General features: G+C 36.1%; 1 protein-coding gene and 1 long non-coding RNA gene across 5 annotated transcripts in view; one reads left to right on the top strand and one right to left on the bottom strand.

Annotated features, from left to right (window-relative positions):
• LOC130274339 (uncharacterized) overlaps nucleotides 1–10,807 on the top strand; it is a 79,806-nt gene extending 68,999 nt beyond the window's left edge. The window contains exon 4 of the long non-coding RNA XR_008844329.1: nucleotides 10,548–10,807. This is a non-coding gene — a long non-coding RNA (uncharacterized LOC130274339). The remainder of the gene's footprint in view (nucleotides 1–10,547) is intronic.
• The window catches only part of ZFPM2 (zinc finger protein, FOG family member 2), a 451,186-nt gene extending 437,225 nt beyond the window's left edge, over nucleotides 1–13,961 (bottom strand). For all 4 annotated transcript variants that reach the window (XM_056522564.1, XM_056522566.1, XM_056522571.1 and 1 more), the window contains exon 1: nucleotides 13,631–13,961. In XM_056522564.1, coding sequence (XP_056378539.1) covers nucleotides 13,631–13,670 — 40 coding nt within the window. In that variant the 5' untranslated portion in view covers nucleotides 13,671–13,961. The remainder of the gene's footprint in view (nucleotides 1–13,630) is intronic.
• Nucleotides 13,962–16,716: the final 2,755 nt, after the last annotated feature.

Here is a 16,716-nt window from a genome sequence, read left to right as displayed (position 1 = left end):
TTTCAGTTTTGCTGTGGTCCAAAAAATTCCCCAAAACAACTGTAATTTTTGGAACATAATGTTTCCAGCACTGAATTTAACAGGTATTATAATTGTGACCATAAAAGTACGTGAACTGACAGATATTTTCCTATTAAATTCAATAGAAGTTTTGGTTCACATATATCCAGCAATCCAGCTCAGTCAACTGGTCATAACTGATGTGACAACGGACGGCAAAATGTATCAGTTCTTTATAGGTCCGGCACTGAAGGCAAAATGTGGAAGCGCTGCAAGATGCATTCCCCTGTCCTGCAATCTGGTGTCCCAAATAAGGCGTTAATCTGAATTAATCAAATGAATGGGATCAGTCCATTTATCAGTTTCCCTTCAGCCCTTTTATGCCAAATTGCAGGATATATGTGAAGGGGGCCTTGAACTTAAAATGAATGTCTACAAAATTACCTGTGAGCACAGCCATAGATGAAGGAGGACACAGGTCCCATACCACAAACCAATGACTAACCATCCCTCAGTGAGGTGCACAGAGGACTATGAAGCCTATAGCAAAAATAAAAATGACGGCCTTTACAGCAGCTACTTGACACTATTATAACCTCTAAGTAAAACTTGGTGACCCCCTCCTATTTTTATGACTGGCGGACATTTTTTACCTCCTTGTTTGGTGCAGGTCACATCTTTGTACCCCCCATGGAAGCCACATGGACGCCACAAGGACTACTGCTATGGTGCATATGCACTTGCCTTCCTCCATAGTTGATATTCTGGTACCACAGTGGGTAATGTACACAAATATACATGGCCTAGTAGTGTATATCTTTATTATAAACGTATCATTCCGTTTCCTCTCACGCAATTTGATTTCAGCTTCACGCATGCAGAGGATTTCTTTGTAATACATTACATATTACATATAAATCATCTTTACTTATATGACAGAGAGAATACAATTTACAGAATGACATTTATCACCTGAAGCCATTGGAAATGTTATCTATATTTGCATTATTTCCTTACAATAAGGTGTAGGTGTCGTATCTCTATATGAAGGCATTCAGGGAGGAATGTAAACAGAAAACAGCGTACTGGACAACAAGCAGCATAGGAGCGTGTTCACATTTATGAAGGAACAGCAGTAATCCAAAGCAATAACTTTCTGTTCCTACTAAGGATGTTCATTTTGCATATGGAGTTTTATGCTCTGGCTTAGCTTTATATTTCAATGTCCATGTCCTGACTACAAATACATTTTGCGTACAGGATCTACACAGTAACTGCATCAGTAATGCACACGTCACCTATTGTTTATACAGGTTGATTTACAAATCGGTGTTTGGAGAAATCCACCCTGTCAAAACGACGGTACTGATTTCCCTTGGAAATAATGGGATGCAGTTTGGGCCTGGTTCACACTACAGAATTTACTAATGAAATTCCTCTTTGAAATTCCACTCCAAAATGCTGGTGCTGTCAATAGAATTCTGCCGCACAGTGCACACTACGGAATTTCACTGGTTGAAATTCATCTGCCAAAAGAATGAACTTGTTTATTCTTTTGGCAGAATATTGTTCAGAACACATCACCATCTATGGGGACCGGAAAAATCTGCGCAGTCCTAGCGTTGACTGATGTATTTCCCGCTTGCCGCCTTCGGAACAATATCTCCATCTAGGAATATTTTCAGGCAGAGATTCCGTAGTGTAAGCCCAGCCTTAAAGGAGTACTTCACCCCTAGACATCTTATCCCCTATCCAAAGGATAGATGATAAGATATCTTATTGTGGGGGTCGCGCCGCTGGGACCCCCATGATCTCGGCTGCGGCACCCCAGACATCCGGTGAACTTCGCTCCGTGCCGGATGACTGGTAATGCGTCACATCCCCTCCCATAGACTTGCATTGAGGGGGCGTGGCTGTGAAATCACGAGCCTCCAGGGCTAAACCGGACGCTCTAAACCGACGCAGGGTGCAGCATGGAGATATACAGCGGTGGGACCCCTGCGATCAGACATCTTATCCCCTATCCTTTGGATAGGGGATAAGATGTCTAGGGGTGGAGTACCCCTTTAAGGGTAAAATTCACACAGATTTTGGTGCAGAGTACACATAGATTGTATGCTGGAATCTGCATGAAAAATCTTTTGTGTAAATATGCTCTAGGGGTAAGTTCCCATCGCATTTTGGCAGATTCTGAAAATGTGCATGGAATTAGCGCTGAATTTATGCAGAATTTCTTGTATCCAACACACAGATTCTTGACCGTATTCAGAGTGTTATTTTTTTTTTATTTTTTTTTCTCTTTTTGTAGAATCCGAAATGCAGAATTTCTGCAGGTGAAAATCCGCTGTGTGAATGGGACGGTGGAAATTCTATTCACCACAACAACGTTAGCTTCACAATGCAGAATTTCCGAGCAACATTTTTATCTCCGGATTCTGCCTGGAAATTCTGTTGTGTGAACATACCCTAAGGCTATGTTCACACGTTGGAATTTCCATGCAGAATTTAAAGCGGCAGCAGAGTCCCGTCGAATTCAACGACGGAATGTCCGTGTCCTCAAAAGGAATGAACCAGTTCATTCTTTCTGCGGACTCCGCACGGCATGCGCATATTATGCGGGCGCCCACAGTCTGGGGAATGTCTGCGCAGAGATTTTCCACGCGGACATTCCGAGAGGTGATGGAGGCCCCAGGGTACATGCCAATATGTTCTCCTTACTCATCAACACTGGGCTCCATTTTACAATGCTCTAGAGCAGTGGTCTCTAAACTGCAAACTCCCAGGTGTTGCAAAACTACAACTTCCAGCATGCCCGGGCAGCCAACGGCTGTCCGGGCATGCTGGGAGTTGTAGCTTTGCAACATCTGGACATGCACAACACTGCTATAGAGACTCAATGTTCAGCTGTGCTATGGGGAATATATTTGGGATATATTCTCTTTGAAAAGAAGACAACAACAGTAAGTAAGGTCCCATGCACTGCCTTATAAATAGCGATTATAGGGTCATATACATGAGGCCTTAAAGGGGTACTCCGGTGAAATTTTTTTTTTTTAAATCAGCTGGTGCCAGAACGTTTAACAGATTTGTAAAATACTTCTAATTATAAATCTTAATACTTTCAGTACTTATTAGCTGCTGTATGCTCCACAGGAAGTTCTTTTCTTTTTACATTTATTTTCTGTCTGACCACAGTGCTCTCTGCTGACACTTCTGTCTGTCTCAGGAACTGTGAAGAGCAGGAGAAAATCACCATAGCAAACCTATCCTGCTCTTGACAGTCCCTGCGACACACAGAGGTGTCAGCAGAGAGCACTGTGGTCAGACAGAAAAGAAATTTAAAAAGAAAAGAACTTCCTGTGGAGCATACGGAAGCTGATAAGTACTGGAAGGATTAAGAATTTTAAATAGAAGTAATTTACAAATCTGGCATCAGTTGATTTAAAAAATGTTTTTTTTTTCACTAGAGTACCCCTTTAAGTAGTCAATACAAACACTCAAAGACAGCTAGGGAACCCCTCATAATAGATATGGCTGTGCTGGTCAGATATAGCAGAGCTCAGCTTATTTATTATCCAAATCACAATAATATTTCCATAGGAATGCAAAAGGCACCCTCGAAGAGTTTAAACACAAAGTCAGGTCGTCTATACTCCGTCTATACCACATTCCCATTCCATTTTCCATGCAACCTATAAACCCCCTCTTTACATACAGGGCATTTATTGTTTTTATATTTCTCCAATGAAACATTCTCTTTACAATTAAGATTGAGCTCCCATGTAAAACAGCTTGAGTTAAGAGGGTGTCGGGCTTTGTTCGCCTCACCCGTTTCATGGCGGACATTGGTCTAATATATTCCGTATCGTTTTACATATGCTCGGAAGTAATTATGAAAATAACATCCGTCGCAATGGTTGTAAGCCCCAAAGAACAAGACAATGTCACGTGCCATACTAATGCAAACAGTCAATCCTACAGTCTATACACCCAAGGCTAGACAAAGACTGTGTGCAATCGTATGCTCTATGGATTAGGATAGAGAGTACTTAGATTTTATTTTTTATTTTTTTACAATATAGACTGTAACGTGTAAATAGAACCAGTGCCTCCCTACCAGTATGCCTCCAGCTGTTGCAAAACAACAACTCCCAGCATGCCCAGACAGCCAACTGCTGTCCGGGCATGCTGCGAGTTGTAGTTTTGCAACAGTTGGAGGCATACTGGTAGAGAGGCACTGGTTCTATTTACACTGTACAGTTGATAGAGTATACAAAAATGTTCTAGACATTTACTGTACAGTATCCATAGACTCATATGTGTGCGAAAAGTGTCTTTTTGAAATAAAGATTAAGGGGGAGATAAAACCTGTGTAAAGGAAAAGTTGACCAGTTGCCCATAGCAACCAATCAGATCGCTTCTTTCATTTCTAAGAGGCCCTTTTCAAAATGAAAGAAGCTATTTGATTGGTTGCTATGGGCAACTGGGCAACTTTTTCACTGCACAGGTTTTGATAAATCTTCGCCAAAGTCACTACACATGTTGGGGAGTTATTGGCTGCGTCCACCTGTAGCTTATAATATTTATCATTATATATATATATATATATATATATATATATATATATATATATAAATATACATTATATATATATATATATATATATATATATATATATACACACACACACACACACACGTATATATATATATATATATATATGTATACATAATAATAATTTAATATATATATATATATATATACGGTATATATATATATATATATATATATATATATATATACACACACACACACACACATCTTATAAAGATATAATATATTTATTAAAAGTATACCATTGCACTGTTTTTCTATTTACATTAAATCTAAATAGGAAAACTCCCCCAAGATTCTACCCCAAGATTTAACATAGCATCAATTGCTCTGTTAAAAATAATAATAATAATTTTAATTATTTTTTTTCATTTATTTTATGTATTTTACATTATGAAATGTTAGATTGTAATGTCTTCAGTTGATGTCTAGGGTCGAAAAGAACTTGGGGATGAAAAAGGTCAAATAAAGAAATAAATTCATAGAAGCTTCACAACTCATGCATTTGTAATACTGTATTTAATTTTTTTTTATTTAATTTTTTATTTTTTTGCAACATAAACAGATACCGTAGGTATCGCATATTTATTGCACATGTTATAACTTATATTACGGTAACTTGACTTACTCTTCCTGTCTGACAGTAAAGACCTCTGCTCATCTGATACATTTATGCCTCTACATATAGAATGTTTTTGACCTTTAACCTAGCCATAGAAGGCCACTAGACGTTCCTGAAATCTACCTATACAAAACCTCCACTATTTAGGAAACAAAGGAGAGATTAGAAATAAGACCCAATGTTTTTCATGTTTTTTAACATGAATGAAAATGAGTGTTTTCAAATTTTTAAAATCAGCTATATAATATTACATAACATAGTGAAATTCTTAGCAGATAATAAGTTCCATGGGTTTAATTACTATTATTATTATTATTATTGTTCTAATTATTATTGTGATTATTATCATAATTATTATCATTATTATTATTGTTATTATTGTGATTATCATCGTTATTATTACTAATATATATCTATATATATATATATATATATATATATATGTATATATATATATATATATATATATATTATTACAAATATTATTGTTATTATCATTATTATTATTGTTATATTTAGTTGTAAATTAATTATTTCAGAAGAAACATCCAGGTAAGGATCAGCTACATGATTACCTTACATATCATGTTTAGTCCCATGTGCAAGTTTTTGATTGTTTTACGATGATTGTAAAAGTTGCGTGCAACCCGTGAGTATTGCAGAAGTTTCTAATTTGATGGAAAATTTCAGTGACCATAGTATGTGGCTTTACCAGCACACATGATCAACCTGCTCTTTAATATTCTCCTATTTGTCAGTCAACACACAAAGGCCACATGTCTTCCTAATTGGTGGAAAGTCCAACTCTGAGAAGACCATTTATGACTTATGCTAAGGTTATGCCAAAAAATGTTAACTCTTTGGATAACGCTTTAAATACCTTGTTTTCTTTTTATTTATGTGGAAGACGTATTGATAGGTAAACTAAAATAAAAAAATACTCAAAATAGATTAAAAAAAGTGTTAGATTCCAACACAAATTTCTTTTTTGGTGGGAGAGAACTGTTCACTACTTAGTTTCCAGGTATGTATACATGGTACGGAGATTATCCGAGCATCCCGACTTCTAAAACAAATTCTGGGATTTTCTAGTAGAGAAGGCCTTGATGTAAAGATGGGAAGAAGCCTCACCAACATAGTAGTTGGTGACACACAGAATAAAATAGAGACCTGACAGATCCATTAATCCATTTATTTTACACAGTATAAGTATATTTTATTTTTAACATGTTTTTCCAGTATGCAATTGGTTCGGCACCCAAAACAAACTGTGAACAGTCAGTACATATAAAGTTTTCCTGTTTTCCTATACACTTTCTCTGGGTAGTTCTTTCCCGTACTCTTATGACGATTGATTTTCTATGGAATTTGCTCCTGTGGCCCCAATGCATTTTTAAATTATTAGAATGTGAGGCCCACTGGACACTTCTCGTAAAATCTATGAATCTATCTATTTATCTATTTCATATCTATCTTTCACAGTGTAAGCCTACATTACGTCAGTTTGTGGCATTAAATAATGTGCATACAATAATACATTTAATACATAGCATGTTGGTTGAAAAAGCAATACAGTCTTAGACTAAGGCCATTAATTTTGGGCCATCTCATTGGGCAGTTGCATGCAGTCAGGCAGCCTTGAGGCATGACTTCTTAACACAAGTAAAATGAACTCATAAAACGCCCACAGGAAAACAACATATCATCATTTCAGGCAGTGATCACTAGACAAAGTGAAGCAAGTGGAAAGCTGAAAAGATGTCAGATCATTCTTTAATACTTGAACAGCAAAGTGCACAAGATATATGCATAGAAACATTCAAAAACATCCAAATAGTAACGCTGCAGTAACAGTGCAAGCTAAGAAAATAAACAAACACCTAACAAGTGCAAAATGTGGTAATAAACTTAACAAAAAAAGTATAACTCAGATTCACTCATTTACTAGGATAATAAAGTCTCAATAGAAGTCGACAACGTACAACTGAAAAGGAGCCAAAGTACTAATTGAGGACATTTCCTACAACTGCATAGTAATATCAAGATAGAACACTGCCAAGTCCAGTAATGATCCTATGGAAGCAACATCAAATCTTTCATAACACTAATTTTTCAGCAAAAATAAGAAGAGTCAACTAAAGCTAAGAAAAATACTACTATAGCTACCCGCCCAACAATATTGCCTTATGTTTTTTGCCTTTTCGACTTTCTAAGTTGCATTGAGCAATATCACATAACTGACTTTTACACTTACAAATTTGGCTTAACTTTTTGAACTTTTTATCAATAACTACCATACACGCCAAGACGGCGCAGCCCGTACATGCCTATTACTATATCTAAAAAAAATCAATATTCTAAAGTCTATTTTCCATGTGTGGAAACGATGGATTTGAATACATTCCAGGTTCATGGAGAGCCTAAAATATCAAACAAAGACCATAAAACTCGGCCCATTAAAGATTAAAAACATGTAAAATAGGGAAATCCTGGTGGGAACGAGGTAACAGCAAATGTATAAAATGATAAGAAGAGATTCAGTAGTCTAAAAATGAAATGACTATTATCACTTGGCACTAAATAAGAACTGGTGATAATATAGCTTATTTTTTAAAACTGTAAAATTTCTGTGAAAAACTGGTGGTATTTTGGAGAAATGAACTGTTAACGGTCAACCAATTTTTATTTTTTATTTTTTACAAAAATGTATATTTTTTATGCTAGCGTAAATCCAATAGATGCATCTTGAAATAAGTCGCCCTCCGGACATGCCTGTGGACATTAATATTTAAATCTCCCCTATCCCCAGTGATTGGAATTCAGCTTCTACGTGCAAACAAAAAAAAAATCCCTAAATCGATGCAGCAAGAGTTCAAACTAGATCCCTAAACAGTTTGCTACTCTCCATGAACATATAAGATAAACTTTCTCTGACCCAAGAGATGAAGTTGCCATGACGATCTCGGAGTCCACTTTCCCTATTGATATTTTGCTGATGTAACAACAAATAGAACCAGATCTCGGCGCTGATAACGGTGATTAATTAATACGAATATTGATCCATACAAGAAAGAGACAAGGCTATTAACTTAAAGCCTGAAAAGTCAATTGTTACCTGTGGCACAGATACTAACAGCTGATTCCGGAAGACAATAAACAAATGTGTTATCTTTATGCTAATGCATTGGCGAAAGGATGTACAGGATTTTTCATATTCACAACAGCTCTAAAAAACAAAGCAAAATGGCTAAAAAATACATATATAAAAAAAAAATATATATATATATAAAAATGATGCACATCCAAATTTTGCATAAATAAATTATTTTGTTTAATTAATAATACTGATACATTTAATTAATTTTGGGGCTATAGAATTCTATGAGAAAATATACAGGTCTATCAGGACTAACGATTTCCAACTTCCGTTGTGTGTTGTTTAACAATCATCAAAAGTTAGGTATTTGCAATAAAATACTAATAAAAAATGTGTGTGAGCATCATGGATAAAATTCTATTTTGTGCACTATATATTTTTTTTTATATATTTTTTTTAACCGAGTTAATAACATTTTACATGTTGCCAAAAATATCTTTAGGTCATCCAACAAAAAAGACCTGTGATTGTCAATATAATCTGCACCCCGAGCTCAACTGCTGCTGGAATTTAGGGAGGGCAATAGGATTAAGAGAGCCTAAATTTTCTTCTTGCAGGAAGAAGATCAACAAACTGGCAGCAATGCCACATTGGCTTGCAACAGTTTTGGGCAATCCATCAATAGATTTTTTTTCTTTTCTTTTTTTTATTCTTTTTTTTCTTTTTTAACCAAATCCCTTATCACACACTTTCTGCATTCCACTCGAATGACAGGTATTTGTAGTCCTTAAAAATAAGATAAAATTTACAACACGGAAAGAAAAAGAGATTCACCCAGTTCCCGCATGATAATGTAAAAGCGATTTTGTTGCTAATTCTCAATTTTTTTTCCGAATTATAGTCTTTCAATTGTTGCTAAAAAAAATGGTACTTTTATTACTAGGAACATTTTTAACTATTTTTCTACATAAAGGTCAGGGAATAAAGTTTAGGCCCCCTTGGCAAGACCCAACAATAATGCAGCCTTCCAACTTGGGACGGCAAGTTGTCATATTGTTAGTGTAGACCTCTGTATTGTGTGGCCTTACAAACAAAGCATAATCATTACGACTGGATGATTTTCATTTTTAACTTCACCCCCCCCCCCTCAATTATTCCAGCGATACGTGTTCTATGAGGTTATATTCATGGCCGTGAAACACATCATAAAACTGGCAAGAGCTTTCGAGTCTGAGCTTATATGATAGAACGAAAAAAAATATACGTATTTCTCCTAAAAGAAGTGGAATTACGTCTAATAATTGAGGGACACGCAGAACACGTTCGCCATGGACAGGCAGATTTACACATTTTCTGACACAGACAAAGACTTTTTGCTGTGGCATCTATTCAACAGATTCTATTCAATTATCATAATGCTTGTAAAGGGTCCAACCTTATTCTGAAATTAAATTGTGCTGAGTTGTACAGTTGGCTGCTCTGCCACCATACCATCCAGACCCACGATTCAATTTGTACTATTGCAGGTGTTTTCCACCTTAGCCCTTATGGAGGCGACGGTCACCTTTCACAAAAAAGACATCACACGAACCTTGACTGTGCATGAGAAAAGTTATAGGGTGAATGGTAAAAAAATAAACTAAACTAAAGAATTCTAAAACAATTGTGCACGATATCCAAACTAGAACAACTAGAACAATAACATACATATCTATGGCAAAAAAAAAAAGAAATGTAAACCAATGCCTAAAAATATCTAAAATAAAATAAAGAACAGGAAAAGTAAAAAAAAGGGATGTAAGATGTTAAAAATAAAGACTAAAAAACACTTTTATACTCTTGTTCAGGTCACCTCAAACTGTTTCAAATGTAATGCTTCAAGTTCTTTACATCATCAATATTCACAATTGTAATGGACAACTACAACAAGAAAAAAAACAGATCAAATCTGGAGATTGTTATTCAATGAAGTCATAACCGGACAGGAATTGGGTCATGCACTTCTAAGGGTTAATTGTATTTTGCCCAGCATTGGCTAAGCCCATATTACACACATAGATTCCTGAATTTTTTGGGTAACTATTTACACATATCCTATTATTTGTAATTATCATTTTTGAAAATGTTTCCAGATCACAGGACTTTTCTAAAATGAATTTATATATATATATATATATATATATATATATATATATATTTTTTTTTCTCTTCTAGATTATATTCTATATATAGCCTACGCAACGCAAGGCCTGATTTATCGTCATCCCCAAGCTTTGCAAACGCAATGCTTATTTTTAAGCTTAGGAATCCTGTGACACATGGCTGCGGAATGCTGTTTGCCAACAAACAAAACTATGATGCTACGCTCCTCCCACTGTGTCTGGTACCTCTATGGCGACTCTACAGTAAATGTTAACTACCCTTTAGGAGCCTGTGGATGATGCAAAAGTACTGTTATGTGAACATGGTCAATAAACAAAAAATATGTATAAAAAAAATTTCAAAAGTAAAATTGTCTGGATTTTTTACTTCAAAATGACTCTAAACTGACACAACGAAGGACAATCTGGGCAATTTATTGGCATATTGGCAGGGGGTGATAAGGCTTGTGACAACAACAGCGAGCAGCTGGCGCGGGGAGATGAGTTGATAGCATTGATATGGTACTCCCACACAAAACACCTCGGCTCCTATCACTGCTTTTTATCAACCTCATATTAGAATAATAGCTCGTGAGAGAAAGGTTTTATTTTCTGGGCTGGGAGGGGAAGAAGGGAGATGTTCTACTAGATTCTTGTAATAAAATAACATACTAAAAGGAAAAAAAACTGAATAAAATCTGAATTTTTGTGACAAAACGTGGGGCCAAAATACATAATTTATCACTGTATTATCAGGATATCCAGGCAGTCTAATCAAGGAGCACTGAGTGACTATTTTTTGCCTTATCATCCAAAGTGGTGGAAACGGAGAAGGAATTATCAGGCTTCTGCAGATTGCTAGGCTGGAATTTTAATGGTAATAATCGGGTTTCTGATGGTATATCTTCCCAGCTTATCTTTCCCATTATCTCCCCTTATCTGGCCAGTCATCAGAGCAAATTAATGGTGCTCTTTCAGCTTTGCCTTTTTATCGCTGCCCAGAGAGCACCCAAGGGGAAAGAATAAGCAAAATATTAAAATACTGCATAAATCACAATTTTAGATAGCACAGAAAGAATGCAGCACGAGAAGAGAAGAAGAAAAAAAAAACATCATCCCAACAACCTTTTTGTCCTTTAAAATGAGTGTCTCTGGAGTTTCTTTGCACAGGATGACTTTTGTTTTTGCTTATTTTGTTCTGAGCAACATCCTATGTAGACCAACAGCCGCTAAATGGTCATAGAAATGATAGGGGTGGCTTGGGTTATTATACAGGGGCTAAGCTAAAAATTTTAATTGGGGAGGTAATTTGGTCATTTGCATTGAAATGAGGCTTTTGCTTATTATGGCTTGGAAAATAATACGAATAGGCAACAATTACATATACACACATATTTTGTATTTAGAAATATATCTACATATTATATATATAGAGTTAATTCTATCATTCTACGTATTCCAATACTTGTATTTAGCAATTCAAATGACAAAAACAACGTCATGGGACGTCTTCTAGTTCCAGAGGCCTTGTAAACTTGCAGCAGTTACTCAAAGCCTGTTGTGATATTTCTGTAAAGATGGCAAAAATCCCAAAATGCATAAACACAACTATTAATATGTTTCATTAAGAGAAAAAATATCGAGAAGCTGCTCCATGAAATTAAGAAAAACTGTTGTCCAATAATACGCCTGCATTCCATCGCTGATCGATACTGTCATGACACCATTACACTGACACAATCTCGTTCCTATCATATCAACATTGCTGACATAAATAAGACCGGTTTAGCTACACCATGTGTATTTTCCAATTAACATCCCCATTTTTATCTCCCATCATTAGATGAATACAAAAAAAAATGAACAAATTTAATTGAGGAGATAACAAAGTACACAAAAGGGCGATCAGATGGTCTGTGTTCCACCGAGCAATTAATGCTAATAGTTTATGAACAATCAAGTCAGTAACCTTACAGTCAAAATGGCATGACGGCACAATTACACCACAGGCACATACTTAAAATAAATAACCATGCTTACATCTAGTAATATAACGGGGTGACACAAACAAGCAAGAAAGTACATCTCAAAAGTTCCTAAAGTACAGCAACACATTTACACCGACACACCAAGGGCCAAAACAAAACAAATGATTATTGTTTTTTTTCCCAGGAATTTTTTTTTCAAAATTTTTGCCCAAAATTCCTGAAAATTAGGAATCAGACTGTATATAATTTTTCATGCGTGCAACAAAAGGTATGATACAATTTAAAGAGATAGACATCGATTTTTTGTTGTAAGGTGGCTGGCAAAGACTTCGAGAAGTGCTGTTGAGAGTCCATAAAAGTCATCAGGAATTAGCACTATCCATGCAATTAAAGCGAGGAAAAATCGATAGTAAAACGCTAGCTATGGAGCAGTGCTGGAGTGTGACATGAGGATTAGTTGCATGGAAGTGTGTGCTGATGAAGATGCAATGCTACCGAGATGGGACTGTATCTCATTAATTCATGTTCTAAGTTTTTCGTAAGGAAGGGGGGGGGGGGTAATTGGGATATTAAAATGTTTATTTTTTGTAGTTTGTCGAAAAAAAGTATCAAAAATGTCGATCCAAAAATAAACGGTGTCTATGTGCAACAAAAAGTTAGGTAGAGTGATAGATGTAGTAGGTGTGCAGGTAGCAAGTTGTTCATAGGTGCCCAGCATGACATTGGCACATCCAAGGACTGTAATAATTGATGCCACTTTGGGATACCAAATACATGAACTTGGATGAAGTTGCTGTGACATAAGTGTCAATTCCACAAAGGCCAGCGGCACTAATAGGAGGTGTAGTTGTTTAGTTGTAGAAGACGAGTGTGCCCTTTCCCTGCACACACTCCTTTGACAGCTGGGAGTTGTAATGATGAAGAGGTCAGATAATGACTGTGTGCACAATGTATATATATAGACTGCTCTATCTGTACTGTACGCCTGTGATGGGCATTGTCTCTACTGTGGTGACGTGCCATGATCAGTGTCACTCTATGCCATCCCCACAACTTCTCCCCTATTCAGATAAATATATATAGAGTAAGTCTAAACCAACTGGACTTGTTCAGCAGTCTTTGAGACGTTTCGCCCCCCTCCTCCCCACCGGCACACCGTGGGACTCACGTTTAATTTGTCGTGGCTTGCTCTGCTTTCTCCGGGACATGCTGCTCTGTTACTTCCTTCAGGAACCCGAGCGACAGATCAATTGGATTGTTTCATAGGAGAGATCGATCGACGTCTTGCGATTCAAAGTCAAATGATGTTGAGGAAGAGAGGGGAGAGGAGGGAGTAAGAGTGGCTGGTTGAGGGCAGTGCACACTCACAAGAGGGAGAGGGTGAAGGGTAGCGGAGCAAAGGGATGACAGAGTGAAGGGATAAAGGATTGTAAAGAGACAGAGAGAGGGAGGGAGGGAAGTGCTCTCATGGAGGAGTCCCAGGGTGGATGCTGCTGCTGCCTGAGCCTGTGCACATTCACTCTCCCTGACTGATTGCTGAATGGGGAGGAAAGAGGAGGTGGAGCGAACGGCACTTTTCCAGTACAAGGGGAGGGAGATAAGAGATGAGTAGGGAGGAAAAACCCTTTACAAAGTGTCACAAAAAGAATGTGTGAAGACGGTAGCATCCCAGTAACACTGCCTGTGTATGTGCGGGCTGTGTGTGTCCTGAGTGTGAGTACTGAGTGAGTACTGAGGGTGTGTACTGAGTGTGTATGTGTGTGTTATGATAGTCACTGGCACAGTGCTGGAATGTAAAAAGTTTTCACTATTTTCTTATTACAGCACATTGCAGAACATTTCCTCCCGCTCTGTAACTCTGATCTTATCTATCTCCTGCTAAACCTTAATCCACATCATGTCATTCAATCCACCTGCAGCAGGAAAAGCCAGAGGACCAAGAGAAAATGTGCATTATATCTATATATCTCTGTCTGTACATTAATCTATCTCCTATCACATCTATCTATCTATCTATCTATTTAATGGGCACTGTAAGATATAAAAACCTTTTATATGTTGTACATCTTGGCAAAACAATAGTTTTTCTAATATTTGATTGAAGAAAACTGCCTTTGAAATCCCACCACTAGGGGTCCCCATACCTCCTGGGACACTGATGAGTCCCACAGCCGCATGAGTGTGTCCAAGGGTCATGGACACAAGATGGCTGATGGACAAGGCTCCAGGAGGAACACAGCAACACTGCTGTAACAGAGTTTTACAAACATGTGCCTCCAGCTGTTGCAAAACTACAACTCCAAGCATGCTTGAACAGTTAAAGGATGTCTGGGCCTGCTGGGAGTTGTAGTTTTGCAAAAGCTGTAGGCACACCACTGTATTTTTAGCAATAAACTGTTGCACTAATTTAGGAAGATGTAAGTTTTACACTCACCAAATTGTCTTTGGTGGTAGAGTACAGGCAATCTCCAATAAGCATTGTGTGTGTGTGTGTGTGTGTGTGTGTGTGTACAGCATAAAACCAAAGAGAAAATGTTTACAGAGCAGAGCTGCCAGGATCCCAAGAGCAGTGAGTCAGCAGAGTGAGGGAGGGAGTCACCACAGTGCAGGCAAGAGAGGAACACTACCCTTCCCACTGGGAAGATGAAAATGACAGTGGGCAAGTTTAATATGCAATTTTTTTGTGAAATATCGGTGATAGATACATAAAAATGTACGTGATCAGGATGAGGTACTGAGTAACATATAACAGTTTTGTTTTTCTTTGGCATCTGACAGGTACGTTTTAACTATTTATCTATCTCATATCGATTATCAATCTATGTCATATCTTTCATCTCTTATCCATCAATCTATCTAATATCAATCTATCTATCTCATATCTATCTATCTCATATCTATCTCATATATATCTATTTATCATCTCACATCTATCTATCTATTTATCTATCTATCTATCTATCTATCTATCTATCATCTATCTATCTACTATATCTATCTATCCATCCATCCATTTATCCATGATTTTATCTATCCATCCCTACTTTATTATCAATCTATCTCCTATCTATCTGTATCTATCTATCATCTCACTTCTATCTATCTATTTATCTATCTATCTATCTACTGTGTCTATCTATCCATCCATGATTTTATCTATCCATCCCTACTTTATTATCTATCTCCTATCTATCTATTTATCTATCTATCTGTATCTATCTATCTATCTAGCTATCATCCATCCATGATTTTATCTATTCATCCTTACTTTATTATCTATCTATTTATCTATCTATCTCCTATCTACAGTATCTATGTATCTATCCATCGATGATTTTATCTATCCATCCCTACTTTAGTATCTATCTATCAATCTATCTATCTATCTCCTATCTACAGTATCTATGTATCTATCCATCCATGATTTTATCTATCCATCCATACTTTAGTATCTATCTATCAATCTATCTATCTAGCGCTCTAGCTTTTGCATATACCTACATTTATTTTTATTCTATCTATCTATAGTCTCCTTCTTTCCTGTCTGTTGAATGAAAGCACTAAGGGTAGGAACATCAGGCTTTAGGAGCTAAACACAACCCATAGACACTATTACCTCTTATCATGACCTATACGTGAGGCAACAATACTGCCCATACATTTTAAGAAATGCTTATGTGAGCTTTTACAGTTTTTTCCTGAATAATATACTAGTCTAACTAAAATAAAATATGTTAAGCTATAAATAATGGAAATAAAATTTAGATAAAGCAACTAAATGTAAACATTATGATTATTGTTATCATTTTTAATCATATTATTGTTATTATTGGTGATGATGATGATGATGATAATAATAATAATATTACTGCTAAAAATTATATGGCAGGAAGTTTAAAAAAATGGTGCCTTAAATAAAATAAAAAACAAATAAAAACCTAAAAAATGTTTTAAAAAAATTAAGGTGAAAAAAAAATTGAAAGGACCCAGTTTTCAGTTTGCACATGTAATCTTTTTTTATTTTTTTTATTTAGAGCATGACATTTTTAGGAAAACATTTTGGGGGAAAACATGAATAATAACAATAACAATAATAACAATAACAGTGTTGTTATTATTTATATTTTTATGGCGTAGAACAACATAATAATAATAATAATAATAATAATAATAACAATAATAATCATAATAACAATAATAATAATAATAACAATAATAATGTGTTAGAACAGTGTTATTATTATAATATATATA

The sequence above is a fragment of the Hyla sarda genome, chromosome 5 (assembly GCF_029499605.1).
Source record: "Hyla sarda isolate aHylSar1 chromosome 5, aHylSar1.hap1, whole genome shotgun sequence".
NCBI lineage: Eukaryota > Metazoa > Chordata > Amphibia > Anura > Hylidae > Hyla > Hyla sarda.
The sequence above is the reverse complement of the archived record's forward strand: the minus strand, read 5'-3'. Positions and strand labels throughout refer to the sequence as shown.